The sequence below is a fragment of the Hyperolius riggenbachi genome, chromosome 7 (genome assembly GCF_040937935.1).
Source record: "Hyperolius riggenbachi isolate aHypRig1 chromosome 7, aHypRig1.pri, whole genome shotgun sequence".
NCBI classification, from domain to species: Eukaryota; Metazoa; Chordata; class Amphibia; order Anura; family Hyperoliidae; genus Hyperolius; species Hyperolius riggenbachi.
Window position 1 is genome coordinate 326251155 of NC_090652.1, and position 15866 is coordinate 326267020.

The 15866-nt window shown below is 49.4% G+C and overlaps 1 protein-coding gene across 1 annotated transcript in view; it reads right to left on the bottom strand.

Moving 5' to 3' along the window:
- ACTR3 (actin related protein 3) overlaps positions 1 to 15866 on the bottom strand; it is a 65811-nt gene that overhangs the window by 14201 nt on the left and 35744 nt on the right. The window contains exon 3 of the mRNA XM_068246335.1: positions 9823 to 9947. Coding sequence (XP_068102436.1) covers positions 9823 to 9947 — 125 coding nt within the window. The remainder of the gene's footprint in view (positions 1 to 9822; positions 9948 to 15866) is intronic.

A 15866-nucleotide genomic window follows, 5' to 3' on the forward strand; every position in this document is an offset into this window, starting at 1 on the left:
GTTGTTCATGGACGTTTTTTTTGTCACTGCTGTACACCTGCTGCTTTTATATTAAACTACAGTGCCAGACATCACTACTGTCTCCTCCCATATTTTGAACTAGACTTCTGAAGTGACGCTACTGTTATTAGCCGGACAGAGAAGAGTGTGTTTAACAGTTTTTATTTGCAGGTCGAGAAATAACCAGTTAGTGAGTCCCTCTGTCTCAGAAAACAGAGGTGGTGGCAGTTATACCCTGAAATAGTGTGTAAAGTTGTAATTACCGTACCTCACAGGCTCCCTTCTGGTCGGGCTGCTGCCTAAGTTCCGTCGATTTCCGTGCACCGAGTGCGACCACAGCTTGCATGATTGGTGTGCTGAAACTGATTGGAAGGCAATTTGCGGTCTGACCACTGGGGCTCCTGTGACCGTGTTTGGCAGTGGTTAGGACCTGTGTTGTGCTGAAAGTATCTAAGATAGCGCTAATAAGAAACGAAATAATTCGTTGGTGTAGCTGGAAGGCAATATATTTTTTATATATACAGAGAGACTGTGTAGCCAGTACCCCTCCCCAAAAGTTTTATTTTATTTGGCGTGGAAATGTCCGGGAACTACAAGCTGATGGCCGTATCAGACCTGGAAAATCTTTGTCAGCTGCGGGCATTGACACCCTCCGCAAGAACAAACAGGACATGGTAAATGACTTGTTTCAATGGGACACCCAGCAACCGCGGGAGATGGATGTGTCTGCTGAGGTAGACGCTGCCCCATCTGACTCAAGTCAAGGGGAACCAGAGGCTGAAGATCCTAGGCGTACAGAGGTTGAGCAACCTGCGGGCAATGCGACAACAGTTACGCAGGAGACTCAGTGTGGACCCCAATCCCAGAGTTTCTGAAAGTACTCGCCCGGAACCGGCCAGTACTGAACTGTCCGTTTGTACTGATCCGCTAATGCAGCAGGCATTACGGAAACTGATGGAGACTGACCTGGAAAAGTACCTGCAGTACATGGAAGCCCGTGAGGAGCGGGAACGCCAATCTGCAGAGGCACGAGAGGATCGGGCATGGCAAGCGGCTGCTACGGAACGGGAGCGCCAACGACAGCATGAGCTAAACCTGGCAAAAGTGCAACAGGCCAGCCGGAGTTCTCCGCCCAGTCTCCCTGCTGAAGGAGCTGCATCACCCGTAAGTGCAAAATTTAAATTTGCGAATATTGAAAAAGAAACAGACATGGACTTGTTTTTGCGATCTTTTGAAAAAGCGTGCTGTCAGTATCGTCTGTCCCAAGACCAGTGGGCCAGACATCTGACACCTTTGCTGCGCTACAAAGCGCTTGATGCTTTTGCAGAGTTACCTGTGGAAAAAGATGATTATGCTGCTATAAAAGACGCTATCATTACCAAATACCAGCTGGCGCCAGAAGCCTATCGCAAGAAGTTCAGGTCCTGGCAGAAAAAGTCTTCTGATTCGTACCGAGATGTGGTCAGCAGCTTGCTTACCACACTCCGCCAGTGGACTCTAGGCCTCACCAAAGGGTCTTATGGTGTCCTGGAGGACTTGATAGTCCTAGAACAATTTCTGAACATTTGCCATGCTGACGTACGACAGTTTGTGCTTGAGCGCAAGCCTGCGTCAGCAACTGTCGCTGCAGACCTCGCTGAAACCTTTACAACTACCCGGGTGTCTGATACACGCAGAACTGTCCCATCCAGCTAGAGAGGAGGTCAGCCCAATACCCTGGCAGACTCTCCTGCCCCTGTGAGCCGTCAGCCACAGAGGCCACCCAGCGCAGCTGCTGCACCCAGGCCTGCAGCATCTGAGGGGGGTCACCTGTCACTACTGCCGCCAGCCCGGACACATGAAATTCGACTGTCCGAAGCGGACACAGACACCTGCAGCACCTATATCCCCTATACCTCACCCACAGCAGAGGCAACCCGCCAGCGAACCACAGCCTGGATCACCAGATTTTGTTCTGTTTGCTCGCGGAAAGGAAATCCGCGACCAAACCGACCAGCAGCAGCCTGTTAGAGTGAACGGCAAAGTTGTCACCGGATTCCGAGACACCGGAGCTGACATCACGTTAGTTCACTCACACCTTGTGCCAAAGGAGAGCATCAGCTCCAGCCGATCCCTTGCCCTTACTGGAGTAGAGGGCACCCTTTTACACATAGCCCACGCGAGAGTGAAGACCGACTGGCGGGTGGGAGTCCAAGAAATGGTTGTTGGGGTTGTGAAGGATCTCCCAGTCCCAGGTTCAATAGTGCCTGCTTCAAAGGCACCTGAGTTTGATGCACGAACTGTCTGTCGTGATGATGTAACTGTACCTGTGTTTAGTGTACCAACTGTCTGTAATGAAAATGTGTCTATGCCTGTCACTGTCATTAATGCATGCAACAATGATTTGAGTAATTTGTACACACTGGAGGGCGCTGCCCCAAATTTACATGAGTCTACTAATACTCCTAAAAAAGAAACTTCCACCTGCTGCAACCGTTCACGGCGTGGTGACCCCTAACCACACCTCCAATAAGAACAGAACTTACAATATAGTAGAAGGTGCGCTGGAATGGAGTTTTAAAAAAGGCCGTATTTATTACAGTAAATCTTCAATTAATACATTTATTGCAATTCATTTTCAATTGATACATGCTATATCTCATATGTTCGGACTCATACATACATACATACACACAAAGAGCATGCTGGTTCCCCTTTAAAATTGATAATTGGTGTGTCCACACGAAAAAATAGTTATAAACAATTTAGCTAAAAAATCCCTATTGGGGAATGTAACCACAAAAATGGTTGTGAACTATTTGACTAAAAAAATCCCTATTGGGGAATAAAAAGTCTCATAGACTGTATAGCTCTCCAACTGGTGTTAAATCCTCAGTGCTGGGAACAAACAGAAGGTTGTATGCACCGCGGACTTCTTACCGCATCCCACCACAGGTGATAAGTGTATAGCACACTTCTTATACAAGTCTCACCACTTCTAACGATGCTGGAAAGTCCTTAGCCCGGGACACTTACTCCAACCTGGGTGATCTCTTCTGGATGTCCAACGTCACTCCGGAGGTGTAACGCGCAGTGCCGCTCTGGCGGTTAGCTGCTCTATTCCAAGCGTTACTGCACAGCCGGCTTGTTTGGTCGACTTCCGTCTCCTCGTCCTAAGGGCGGAGGCGTCACTTCCTAGTGCGCCTTAGCCCAATTGCCACAATGACTTCCTTGCGTTCCACCGTTCCAATTCCTCTCCGTATGTTACGATTGATAAGATAACATGTTTCGACGGCGCGGCCGTCTTCATCAGAGATTCTGATGAAGACGGCCGCGCCGTCGAAACATGTTAATCAAGCCGCACGTTGTAACTTTGTAGGGGCGCCCCGCATGATTACAGAGTGACTCTTTGCTATCATTATCAGCCACTTATCAATCGTAACATACGGAGAGGAATTGGAACGGTGGAACGCAAGGAAGTCATTGTGGCAATTGGGCTGAGGCGCACTAGGAAGTGACGCCTCTGCCCTTAGGACGAGGAGACGGAAGTCGACCAAACAAGCCGGCTGTGCAGTAACGCTTGGAATAGAGCAGCTAACCGCCAGAGCGGCACTGCGCGTTACACCTCCGGAGTGACGTTGGACATCCAGAAGAGATCACCCAGGTTGGAGTAAGTGTCCCGGGCTAAGGACTTTCCAGCATCGTTAGAAGTGGTGAGACTTGTATAAGAAGTGTGCTATACACTTATCACCTGTGGTGGGATGCGGTAAGAAGTCCGCGGTGCATACAACCTTCTGTTTGTTCCCAGCACTGAGGAATTAACACCAGTTGGAGAGCTATACAGTCTATGAGACTTTTTATTCCCCAATAGGGATTTTTTTAGTCAAATAGTTCACAACCATTTTTGTGGTTATATTCCCCAATAGGGATTTTTTAGCTAAATTGTTTATAACTATTTTTTCGTGTGGACACACCAATTATAAAGGGGAAACAGCATGCTCTTTGTGTGTATGTATGAATGTATGTATGTATGAGTCCGAACATATGAGATATAGCATGTATCAATTGAAAGAATTGCAATAAATGTATTAATTGAAGATTTACTGTAATAAATACGGCTTTTTTAAAACTCAATTCCAGCACACCATCTACTATATTGTAAATGATTTGAGTAATGCCAGTCTGTGCCATTCTGAAGGTATACCTGTGCTAGCAGTACTGCTCAGAACCTGAGCTCAGAACAGGTGGAGGGGGTTCCGGCCTCCTCCCCCTCCTCTGACCGCAGGGATGAGAACTTGCAGCCACTGGCCTCGTGTGACATGAGCCAGTTGGCTGAAACTGACAGCGTAATCACAGCAGCACTACAAAGGGACCCAAGCCTGGAGGTGCTCAGGCAGCAAGCCTCTGAGTCCCGCGCAGACGGGGCCGCTTTCAAGGTGTACTGGGAAGGTGGGAGACTGTACAGCGAGTCTGTACCGCCCCCTACCGGTAGATCACATGCGAATACCAAATGGCTTGTGGTCCCGAAAGCGTTCAGGGGACATGTGCTGAAATCCGCACATGCTAATCCTCTGACAGGGCACTCAGGTGTCCGCAAGACACTTGCCTGTATTCGGAAACAGTTTTATTGGCCCAGGATGAACAGGGATGTAGCAAACTACTGCAAAGCCTGTGCCGTCTGTCAGGAGCTGGGAAGGTCCAGGGATTCCCGCGGGGTTCCCTTAGGTCCACAGTCACTTAGCAGGGAAACCCTGCGTGGGCTGGCTGTTGACTTAACCAACCTACTGCCCGTTGTCAGCAGTCCCGGCAGACACCACGTCCGAACGCAGTGGCGCAAACGCCCTGTCCAGAACGGTCCATGTCGGGTCAAGCCTGAGGGTAGCCGACCGCTACCTGTCCAGGGGAACCGAGCCGCAGGCTCCAATGGGTTTTCCCGCCGTACCGGCAACCCGAGACCTGTCCGCCAGGTTAGCGGCGCCGCCACATCTTGCGGGTGTGTGTCTAAGCCGCCGACAAGAGTGACGCTACTGTTATTAGCCGGACAGAATAGAGTGTGTTTAACCGTTTTTATTTGCAGGTCGAGAAATAACCAGTTAGTGAATTCCTCTGTCTCAGAAAACAGAGGTGGTGGCAGTTATACCCTGAAATAGTGTGTAAAGTTGTAATTACCGTACCTCACAGGCTCCCTTCTGGTCAGGCTGCTGCCCAAGTTCCGTCGATTTCCGTGCACCGAGTGCGACCACAGCTTGCATGATTGGTGTGCTGAAACCGATGGGAAGGCAATTTGCGGTCTGACCACTAGGGCTCCTGCGACAAGAACCTCACATCCCCGATCCCTTCCCAAGAAAAGTGCCGGAGAGGACCTCACCTCCCCGATCCCTTCCTAAGAAAAGTGCCGGAGAGGACCTCACATCCCCGATCCCTTCCCAAGTGCTGGAGAAGACCTCACATCCCCGATCCGTTCCCAATAAGAGTGCTGGAGAGGACCTCATATCCCCGATCCCTTCCCAAGAAGAGTGCCGGAGAGGACCTCACATCCCGATCCCTTCCCAAGTGCTGGAGAGGACCGCACATCCCCGATCCCTTCCCAAGTGCTGGAGAGGACCTCACATCCCCGATCCCTTCCCAAGAAGAGTGCTGGAGAGGACCTCACATCCCCGATCCCTTCCCAAGAAGAGTGTCGGAGAGGACCGCACATCCCCGATCCCTTCCCAAGAAGAGTGCTGGAGAGGACCTCACATCCCTGATCCCTTCCCAAGGAGAGTGCTGGAGAGGACCTCACATCCCCAATCCCTTCCCAAGTGCTGGAGAGGCCCTCACATCCCCGATCCCTTCCCAAGAAGAGTGCCGGAGAGGCCCTCACATCCCCGATCCCTTCCCAAGAAGAGTGCCGGAGAGGCCCTCACATCCCCGATCCCTTCCCAAGAAGAGTGCCGGAGAGGACCTCACAACCCCGATCCCCTCCCAAGTGCTGGAGAGGACCTCACATCCCTGATACCTTCCCAAGTGCTGGAGAGGACCTCACATCACCGATCCCTTCCCAAGAAGAGTGCTGGAGAGTACCTCACATCCCTGATCCCTTCCCAAGTGCTGGAGAGGACCTCACATCCCCGATCCCTTCCCAAGTGCAGGAGAGGACCTCACATCCCCGATCCCTTCCCAAGAAGAGTGCTGGAGAGGACCTCACCTCCCTGATCCCTTCCCAAGAAGAGTGCTGGAGAGGACCTCACATCCCTGATTCCTTCCCAAGGAGAGTGCCGGAGAGGACCTCACCTCCCTGATCCCTTCCCAAGGAAAGTGCTGGAGAGGACCTCACCTCCCCAATCCTTTCCCAAGAAGAGTGCTCGAGAGGACCTCACATCCCTGATCCCTTCCCAAGTGCTGGAGAGGACCTCACATCCCTGATCCCTTCCCAAGTGCTGGAGAGGACCTCACATCCCTGATCCCTTCCCAAGTGCTGGAGAGGACCTCACATCCCCGATCCCTTCCCAAGAAGAGTGCCGGAGAGGCCCTCACATCCCCGATCCCTTCCCAAGAAGAGTGCCGGAGAGGACCTCACAACCCCGATCCCCTCCCAAGTGCTGGAGAGGACCTCACATCCCTGATACCTTCCCAAGTGCTGGAGAGGACCTCACATCACCGATCCCTTCCCAAGAAGAGTGCTGGAGAGTACCTCACATCCCTGATCCCTTCCCAAGTGCTGGAGAGGACCTCACATCCCCGATCCCTTCCCAAGTGCAGGAGAGGACCTCACATCCCCGATCCCTTCCCAAGAAGAGTGCTGGAGAGGACCTCACCTCCCTGATCCCTTCCCAAGAAGAGTGCTGGAGAGGACCTCACATCCCTGATTCCTTCCCAAGGAGAGTGCCGGAGAGGACCTCACCTCCCTGATCCCTTCCCAAGGAAAGTGCTGGAGAGGACCTCACCTCCCCAATCCTTTCCCAAGAAGAGTGCTCGAGAGGACCTCACATCCCTGATCCCTTCCCAAGTGCTGGAGAGGACCTCACATCCCTGATCCCTTCCCAAGTGCTGGAGAGGACCTCACATCCCTGATCCCTTCCCAAGTGCTGGAGAGGACCTCACATCCCCGATCCCTTCCCAAGAAGAGTGCCGGAGAGGCCCTCACATCCCCGATCCCTTCCCAAGAAGAGTGCCGGAGAGGACCTCACAACCCCGATCCCCTCCCAAGTGCTGGAGAGGACCTCACATCCCTGATACCTTCCCAAGTGCTGGAGAGGACCTCACATCCCCGATCCCTTCCCAAGAAGAGTGCCGGAGAGGCCCTCACATCCCCGATCCCTTCCCAAGAAGAGTGCCGGAGAGGCCCTCACATCCCCGATCCCTTCCCAAGAAGAGTGCCGGAGAGGACCTCACAACCCCGATCCCCTCCCAAGTGCTGGAGAGGACCTCACATCCCTGATACCTTCCCAAGTGCTGGAGAGGACCTCACATCACCGATCCCTTCCCAAGAAGAGTGCTGGAGAGTACCTCACATCCCTGATCCCTTCCCAAGTGCTGGAGAGGACCTCACATCCCCGATCCCTTCCCAAGTGCAGGAGAGGACCTCACATCCCCGATCCCTTCCCAAGAAGAGTGCCGGAGAGGACCTCACAACCCCGATCCCCTCCCAAGTGCTGGAGAGGACCTCACATCCCTGATACCTTCCCAAGTGCTGGAGAGGACCTCACATCACCGATCCCTTCCCAAGAAGAGTGCTGGAGAGAACCTCACATCCCTGATCCCTTCCCAAGTGCTGGAGAGGACCTCACATCCCCGATCCCTTCCCAAGTGCAGGAGAGGACCTCACATCCCCGATCCCTTCCCAAGAAGAGTGCTGGAGAGGACCTCACCTCCCTGATCCCTTCCCAAGAAGAGTGCCGGAGAGGACCTCACATCCCTGATTCCTTCCCAAGGAGAGTGCCGGAGAGGACCTCACCTCCCTGATCCCTTCCCAAGAAGAGTGCTGGAGAGGACCTCACCTCCCTGATCCCTTCCCAAGAAGAGTGCCGGAGAGGACCTCACATCCCTGATCCCTTCCCAAGGAGAGTGCCGGAGAGGACCTCACATCCCCGATCCCTTCCCAAGTGCAGGAGAGGACCTCACATCCCCGATCCCTTCCCAAGAAGAGTGCTGGAGAGGACCTCACCTCCCTGATCCCTTCCCAAGAAGAGTGCTGGAGAGGACCTCACATCCCTGATTCCTTTCCAAGGAGAGTGCCGGAGAGGACCTCACTTCCCTGATCCCTTCCCAAGGAAAGTGCTGGAGAGGACCTCTCCTCCCCAATCCTTTCCCAAGAAGAGTGCTCGAGAGGACCTCACATCCCTGATCCCTTCCCAAGTGCTGGAGAGGACCTCACATCCCCGATCCCTTCCCAAGTGCTGGAGAGGACCTCACATCCCCGATCCCTTCCCAAGAAGGTCTCCTGCCTGCCTGTTATGCAAATTTTGTATCTTATAGCTTCCTGTCCAATGTTTGGGAGGAAGACAAGTCTCATAGGAGGGGTGCTGTCAGGAGGACGTTATGGGAAAAAAGAAACGCAGCCTAGTTATTTGTATGCTAGGCACTGTACATACCAGGTCTATCTCATGTCACATCGGGTGTCCTTTAAGCAATATGAGCATAGAGGAAACGCTGCACACCCGCGACAGAACTATATTTACCCCTCAAATCCCCGGGGCAAAATTCCATGATTTTCCAGGTCACGGATTTTGCTGCCTGGGGAAGCTGAGCTTTGCGCAGTAGCTCTACCTCCAGTTCAGTCAATCTCCACCTCTCCCAGCCGCCCTAAGTGGAAGAAGACAGAGGGGCAGGAGGAGGCAGACATTGACTCAAGCAGGGGCAGAGCTATAGTGCAAAGCTCTGCCTCTACCAGGAAGCGATCCTTGAATTATGCCCCGGGGATTTGAGTGGTATAAATACATTGTTCTGCTGCGGGAAAGCAGCGTTTCAGCTATGCTCATATTGCTTAAAGGGAGCCAAAACTGAGAGGGATATGGATGTTTCCTTTTAGACAATACCAGTTGCCTGGCAGTCCTGCTGATCTCTTTGGCTGCAGTAGTGGCTGAATCACACACCTGAAACAAGCATGCAGCTAATCCAGTCTGACTTCAGTCAGAGCACCTGATCTGCTGCATGCTTGTTCAAGGGCTGTGGCAGAAAGTATTAGAGACACAGGATCAGCAGGAGAGTCAGGCAACTGGCATTATTTTAAAAGAAAAAAATCCATATCCTTCTCAGTTTAGGTTCCCTTTAAGATAAATGACCAGTAAAAAAGTTTTTTTTGAGGGGCCGGAAGGGCCCCGCGGGGAGAGTGGCCGGAAGGGCCCCGCGGGGAAAGTGGCCGGAAGGGCCCCGCGGGGAAAGTGGCCGGAAGGGCCCCGCGGGGAGAGTGGCCGGAAGGGCCCCGCGGGGAGAGTGGCCGGAAGGGCCCCGCGGGGAGAGTGGCCGGAAGGGCCCCGCGGGGAGAGTGGCCGGAAGGGCCCCGCGGGGAGAGTGGCCGGAAGGGCCCCGCGGGGAGAGTGGCCGGAAGGGCCCCGCGGGGAGAGTGGCCGGAAGGGCCCCGCGGGGAGAGTGGCCGGAAGGGCCCCGCGGGGAGAGTGGCCGGAAGGGCCCCGCGGGGAGAGTGGCCGGAAGGGCCCCGCGGGGAGAGAGGCCGGAAGGGCCCCGCGGGGAGAGTGGCCGGAAGGGCCCCGCGGGGAGAGAGGCCAGAAGGGCCCCGCGGGGAGAGTGGCCGGAAGTGCCCCGCGGGGCTGGAACTGTCTACACCGCATACACTGCAACCAGCCCGGCAGAGCTCCCATGGCTGCCCAGAGCGGCTACCCCCAGAACACACAGGGGTAATACCTTTGTGGCATATGTTGGCTTGTCTATGGCTTCATCGCCAATGAAGAAGTCCAGATCATCAACACCCTTCATGAGACGTCTCTGAGCCTGATCGCCAACCTTAGCCGACTCCTTGATGGCAATACCTGAAAGACATGACATATTGAGCAACTGCGCCATCCCCAACATACTGCAAGTCACTGACATTGTCTCACCTTTCTATAGAGCTAACAATCTCCACCCCTCTGTACAGAGTCCATGGAGCCAGTCACACCACTAACTGTCCCTCAGAGGGGTGACATCTAATGTCCTACCACAGTCTATGCTCTATATTATATATTACACATTATACAGCTCTGTACATAGAGCCAGTCACACCACTAACTGTCCCTCAGAGGGGTCACATCTAATGTCCTACCACAGCCTATGCTCTATATTATATATTACACATTATACAGCTCTGTACATAGAGCCAGTCAAACCACTAACTGTCCCTCAGAGGGGTGACATCTCATGTCCTACCACAGTCTATGCTGTATATTATATATTACACAGCTCTGTACATAGAGCCAGTCACACCGCTAACTGTCCCTCAGAGGAGTCACATCTAATGTCCTACCACAGCCTATGCTGTATATTATATATTACACATTATACAGCTCTGTACATAGAGCCAGTCACACCACTAACTGTCTCTCAGAGGTGTCACATCTACTATCCTACCACAGTCTATGCTGTATATTATATATTACACATTATACAGCTCTGTACATAGAGCCAGTCACACCACTAACTGTCCCTCAGAGGGGTCACATCTAATGTCCTACCACAGTCTATGCTGTATATTATATATTACACATTATACAGCTCTGTACATAGAGCCAGTCACACCGCTAACTGTCCCTCAGAGGCGTCACATCTAATGTCCTACCACAGTCTATGCTGTATATTATATATTACACATTATACAGCTCTGTACATACAGCCAGTCACACCGCTAACTGTCCCTCAGAGGGGTCACATCTAATGTCCTACCACAGTCTATGCTCTATATTATATATTACACATTATACAGCTCTGTACATAGAGCCAGTCACACCGCTAACTGTCCCTCAGAGGCGTCACATCTAATGTCCTACCACAGTCTATGCTGTATATTATATATTACACATTATACAGCTCTGTACATAGAGCCAGTCACACCGCTAACTGTGCCTCAGAGGGGTCACATCTAATGTCCTACCACAGTCTATGCTGTATATTATATAATACACATTATACAGCTCTGTACATAGAGCCAGTCACACCGCTAACTGTCCCTCAGAGGAGTCACATCTAATGTCCTACCACAGTCTATGCTCTATATTATATATTACACATTATACAGCTCTGTACATAGAGCCAGTCACACCGCTAACTGTCCCTCAGAGGTCACATCTAATGTCCTACCACAGTCTATGCTCTATATTATATATTACACATTATACAGCTCTGTACATAGAGCCAGTCACACCGCTAACTGTGCCTCAGAGGGGTCACATCTAATGTCCTACCACAGTCTATGCTCTATATTATATATTACACATTATACAGCTCTGTACAGAGTCCATGGAGCCAGTCACACCGCTAACTGTCCCTCAGAGGGGTCACATCTAATGTCCTACCACAGCCTATGCTCTATATTATATATTACACATTATACAGCTCTGTACAGAGTCCATGGAGCCAGTCACACCGCTAACTGTCCCTCAGAGGGGTCACATCTAATGTCCTACCACAGTCTATGCTCTATATTATATATTACACATTATACAGCTCTGTACATAGAGCCAGTCACACCGCTAACTGTGCCTCAGAGGGGTCACATCTAATGTCCTACCACAGTCTATGCTGTATATTATATAATACACATTATACAGCTCTGTACATAGAGCCAGTCACACCGCTAACTGTCCCTCAGAGGGGCCACATCTAATGTCCTACCACAGCCTATGCTCTATATTATATATTACACATTATACAGCTCTGTACATAGAGCCAGTCACACCGCTAACTGTCCCTCAGAGGGGTCACATCTAATGTCCTACCACAGTCTATGCTCTATATTATATATTACACATTATACAGCTCTGTACATAGAGCCAGCCACACCGCTAACTGTCCCTCAGAGGGGTCACATCTAATGTCCTACCACAGTCTATGCTGTATATTATATAATACACATTATACAGCTCTGTACATAGAGCCAGTCACACCGCTAACTGTCCCTCAGAGGGGTCACATCTAATATCCTACCACAGTCTATGCTGTATATTATATATTACACATTATACAGCTCTGTACATAGAGCCAGTCACACCACTAACTGTCCCTCAGAGGAGTCACATCTAATGTCCTACCACAGCCTATGCTCTATATTATATATTACACATTGTACAGCTCTGTACATAGAGCCAGTCACACCACTAACTGTCTCTCAGAGGTGTCACATCTAATATCCTACCACAGTCTATGCTGTATATTATATATTACACATTATACAGCTCTGTACATAGAGCCAGTCACACCACTAACTGTCCCTCAGAGGGTTCACATCTAATGTCCTACCACAGTCTATGCTCTATATTATATATTACACATTATACAGCTCTGTACATAGAGCCAGTCACACCGCTAACTGTCCCTCAGAGGGGTCACATCTAATGTCCTACCACAGTCTATGCTCTATATTATATATTACACATTATACAGCTCTGTACATAGAGCCAGTCACACCGCTAACTGTCCCTCAGAGGGGTCACATCTAATGTCCTACCACAGCCTATGCTCTATATTATATATTACACATTATACAGCTCTGTACATAGAGACAGTCACACCGCTAACTGTCCCTCAGAGGGGTCACATCTAATGTCCTACCACAGTCTATGCTCTATATTATATATTACACATTATACAGCTCTGTACATACAGCCAGTCACACCGCTAACTGTCCCTCAGAGGGGTCACATCTAATGTCCTACCACAGTCTATGCTCTATATTATATATTACACATTATACAGCTCTGTACATAGAGCCAGTCACACCGCTAACTGTCCCTCAGAGGGTTCACATCTAATGTCCTACCACAGTCTATGCTCTATATTATATATTACACATTATACAGCTCTGTACATAGAGCCAGTCACACCACTAACTGTCCCTCAGAGGGGTCACATCTAATGTCCTACCACAGTCTATGCTCTATATTATATATTACACATTATACAGCTCTGTACATAGAGCCAGTCACACCGCTAACTGTCCCTCAGAGGGGTCACTTCTAATGTCCTACCACAGTCTATGCTCTATATTATATATTACACATTATACAGCTCTGTACATAGAGCCAGTCACACCGCTAACTGTCCCTCAGAGGGGTCACATCTAATGTCCTACCACAGTCTATGCTGTATATTATATATTACACATTATACAGCTCTGTACATAGAGCCAGTCACACCGCTAACTGTGCCTCAGAGGGGTCACATCTAATGTCCTACCACAGTCTATGCTGTATATTATATAATACACATTATACAGCTCTGTACATAGAGCCAGTCACACCGCTAACTGTCCCTCAGAGGAGTCACATCTAATGTCCTACCACAGTCTATGCTCTATATTATATATTACACATTATACAGCTCTGTACATAGAGCCAGTCACACCGCTAACTGTCCCTCAGGGGCCACATCTAATGTCCTACCACAGCCTATGCTCTATATTATATATTACACATTATACAGCTCTGTACATAGAGCCAGTCACACCGCTAACTGTCCCTCAGAGGGGTCACATCTAATGTCCTACCACAGTCTATGCTCTATATTATATATTACACATTATACAGCTCTGTACATAGAGCCAGTCACACCGCTAACTGTCCCTCAGAGGAGTCACATCTAATGTCCTACCACAGTCTATGCTGTATATTATATATTACACATTATACAGCTCTGTACATAGAGCCAGTCACACCGCTAACTGTCCCTCAGAGGGGTCACATCTAATGTCCTACCACAGCCTATGCTCTATATTATATATTACACATTATACAGCTCTGTACATAGAGCCAGTCACACCGCTAACTGTCCCTCAGAGGGGTCACATCTAATGTCCTACCACAGTCTATGCTCTATATTATATATTACACATTATACAGCTCTGTACATAGAGCCAGTCACACCACTAACTGTCCCTCAGAGGGGTCACATCTAATGTCCTACCTCAGCCTATGCTCTATATTATATATTACACATTATACAGCTCTGTACATAGAGCCAGTCACACCGCTAACTGTCCCTCAGAGGGGTCACATCTAATGTCCTACCACAGCCTATGCTCTATATTATATATTACACATTATACAGCTCTGTACATAGAGCCAGTCACACCGCTAACTGTCCCTCAGAGGAGTCACATCTAATGTCCTACCACAGTCTATGCTCTATATTATATATTACACATTATACAGCTCTGTACATAGAGCCAGTCACACCACTAACTGTCCCTCAGAGGGGTCACATCTAATGTCCTACCACAGTCTATGCTCTATATTATATATTACACATTATACAGCTCTGTACATAGAGCCAGTCACACCGCTAACTGTCCCTCAGAGGGGTCACATCTAATATCCTACCACAGTCTATGCTCTATATTATATATTACACATTATACAGCTCTGTACATAGAGCCAGCCACACCGCTAACTGTCCCTCAGAGGGGTCACATCTAATATCCTACCACAGTCTATGCTCTATATTATATATTACACATTGTACAGCTCTGTACATAGAGCCAGTCACACCGCTAACTGTCCCTCAGAGGAGTCACATCTAATGTCCTACCACAGTCTATGCTCTATATTATATATTACACATTACACAGCTCTGTACATAGAGCCAGTCACACCACTAACTGTCCCTCAGAGGGGTCACATCTAATATCCTACCACAGTCTATGCTCTATATTATATATTACACATTATACAGCTCTGTACATAGAGCCAGTCACACCGCTAACTGTCCCTCAGAGGAGTCACATCTAATGTCCTACCACAGTCTATGCTCTATATTATATATTACACATTACACAGCTCTGTACATAGAGCCAGTCACACCACTAACTGTCCCTCAGAGGGGTCACATCTAATGTCCTACCACAGTCTATGCTGTATATTATATAATACACATTATACAGCTCTGTACATAGAGCCAGTCACACCGCTAACTGTCCCTCAGAGGGGTCACATCTAATATCCTACCACAGTCTATGCTGTATATTATATATTACACATTATACAGCTCTGTACATAGAGCCAGTCACACCACTAACTGTCCCTCAGAGGGGTCACATCTAATGTCCTACCACAGCCTATGCTCTATATTATATATTACACATTGTACAGCTCTGTACATAGAGCCAGTCACACCACTAACTGTCTCTCAGAGGTGTCACATCTAATATCCTACCACAGTCTATGCTGTATATTATATATTACACATTATACAGCTCTGTACATAGAGCCAGTCACACCACTAACTGTCCCTCAGAGGGGTCACATCTAATGTCCTACCACAGTCTATGCTCTATATTATATATTACACATTATACAGCTCTGTACATAGAGCCAGTCACACCGCTAACTGTCCCTCAGAGGGGTCACATCTAATGTCCTACCACAGTCTATGCTGTATATTATATATTACACATTATACAGCTCTGTACATAGAGCCAGTCACACCGCTAACTGTCCCTCAGAGGGGTCACATCTAATGTCCTACCACTGCCTATGCTCTATATTATATATTACACATTATACAGCTCTGTACATAGAGCCAGTCACACCACTAACTGTCCCTCAGAGGGGTCACATCTAATGTCCTACCACAGTCTTTGCTGTATATTATATATTACACATTATACAGCTCTGTACATAGAGCCAGTCACACCGCTAACTCTCCCTCAGAGGGGTCACATCTAATGTCCTACCACAGCCTATGCTCTATATTATATATTA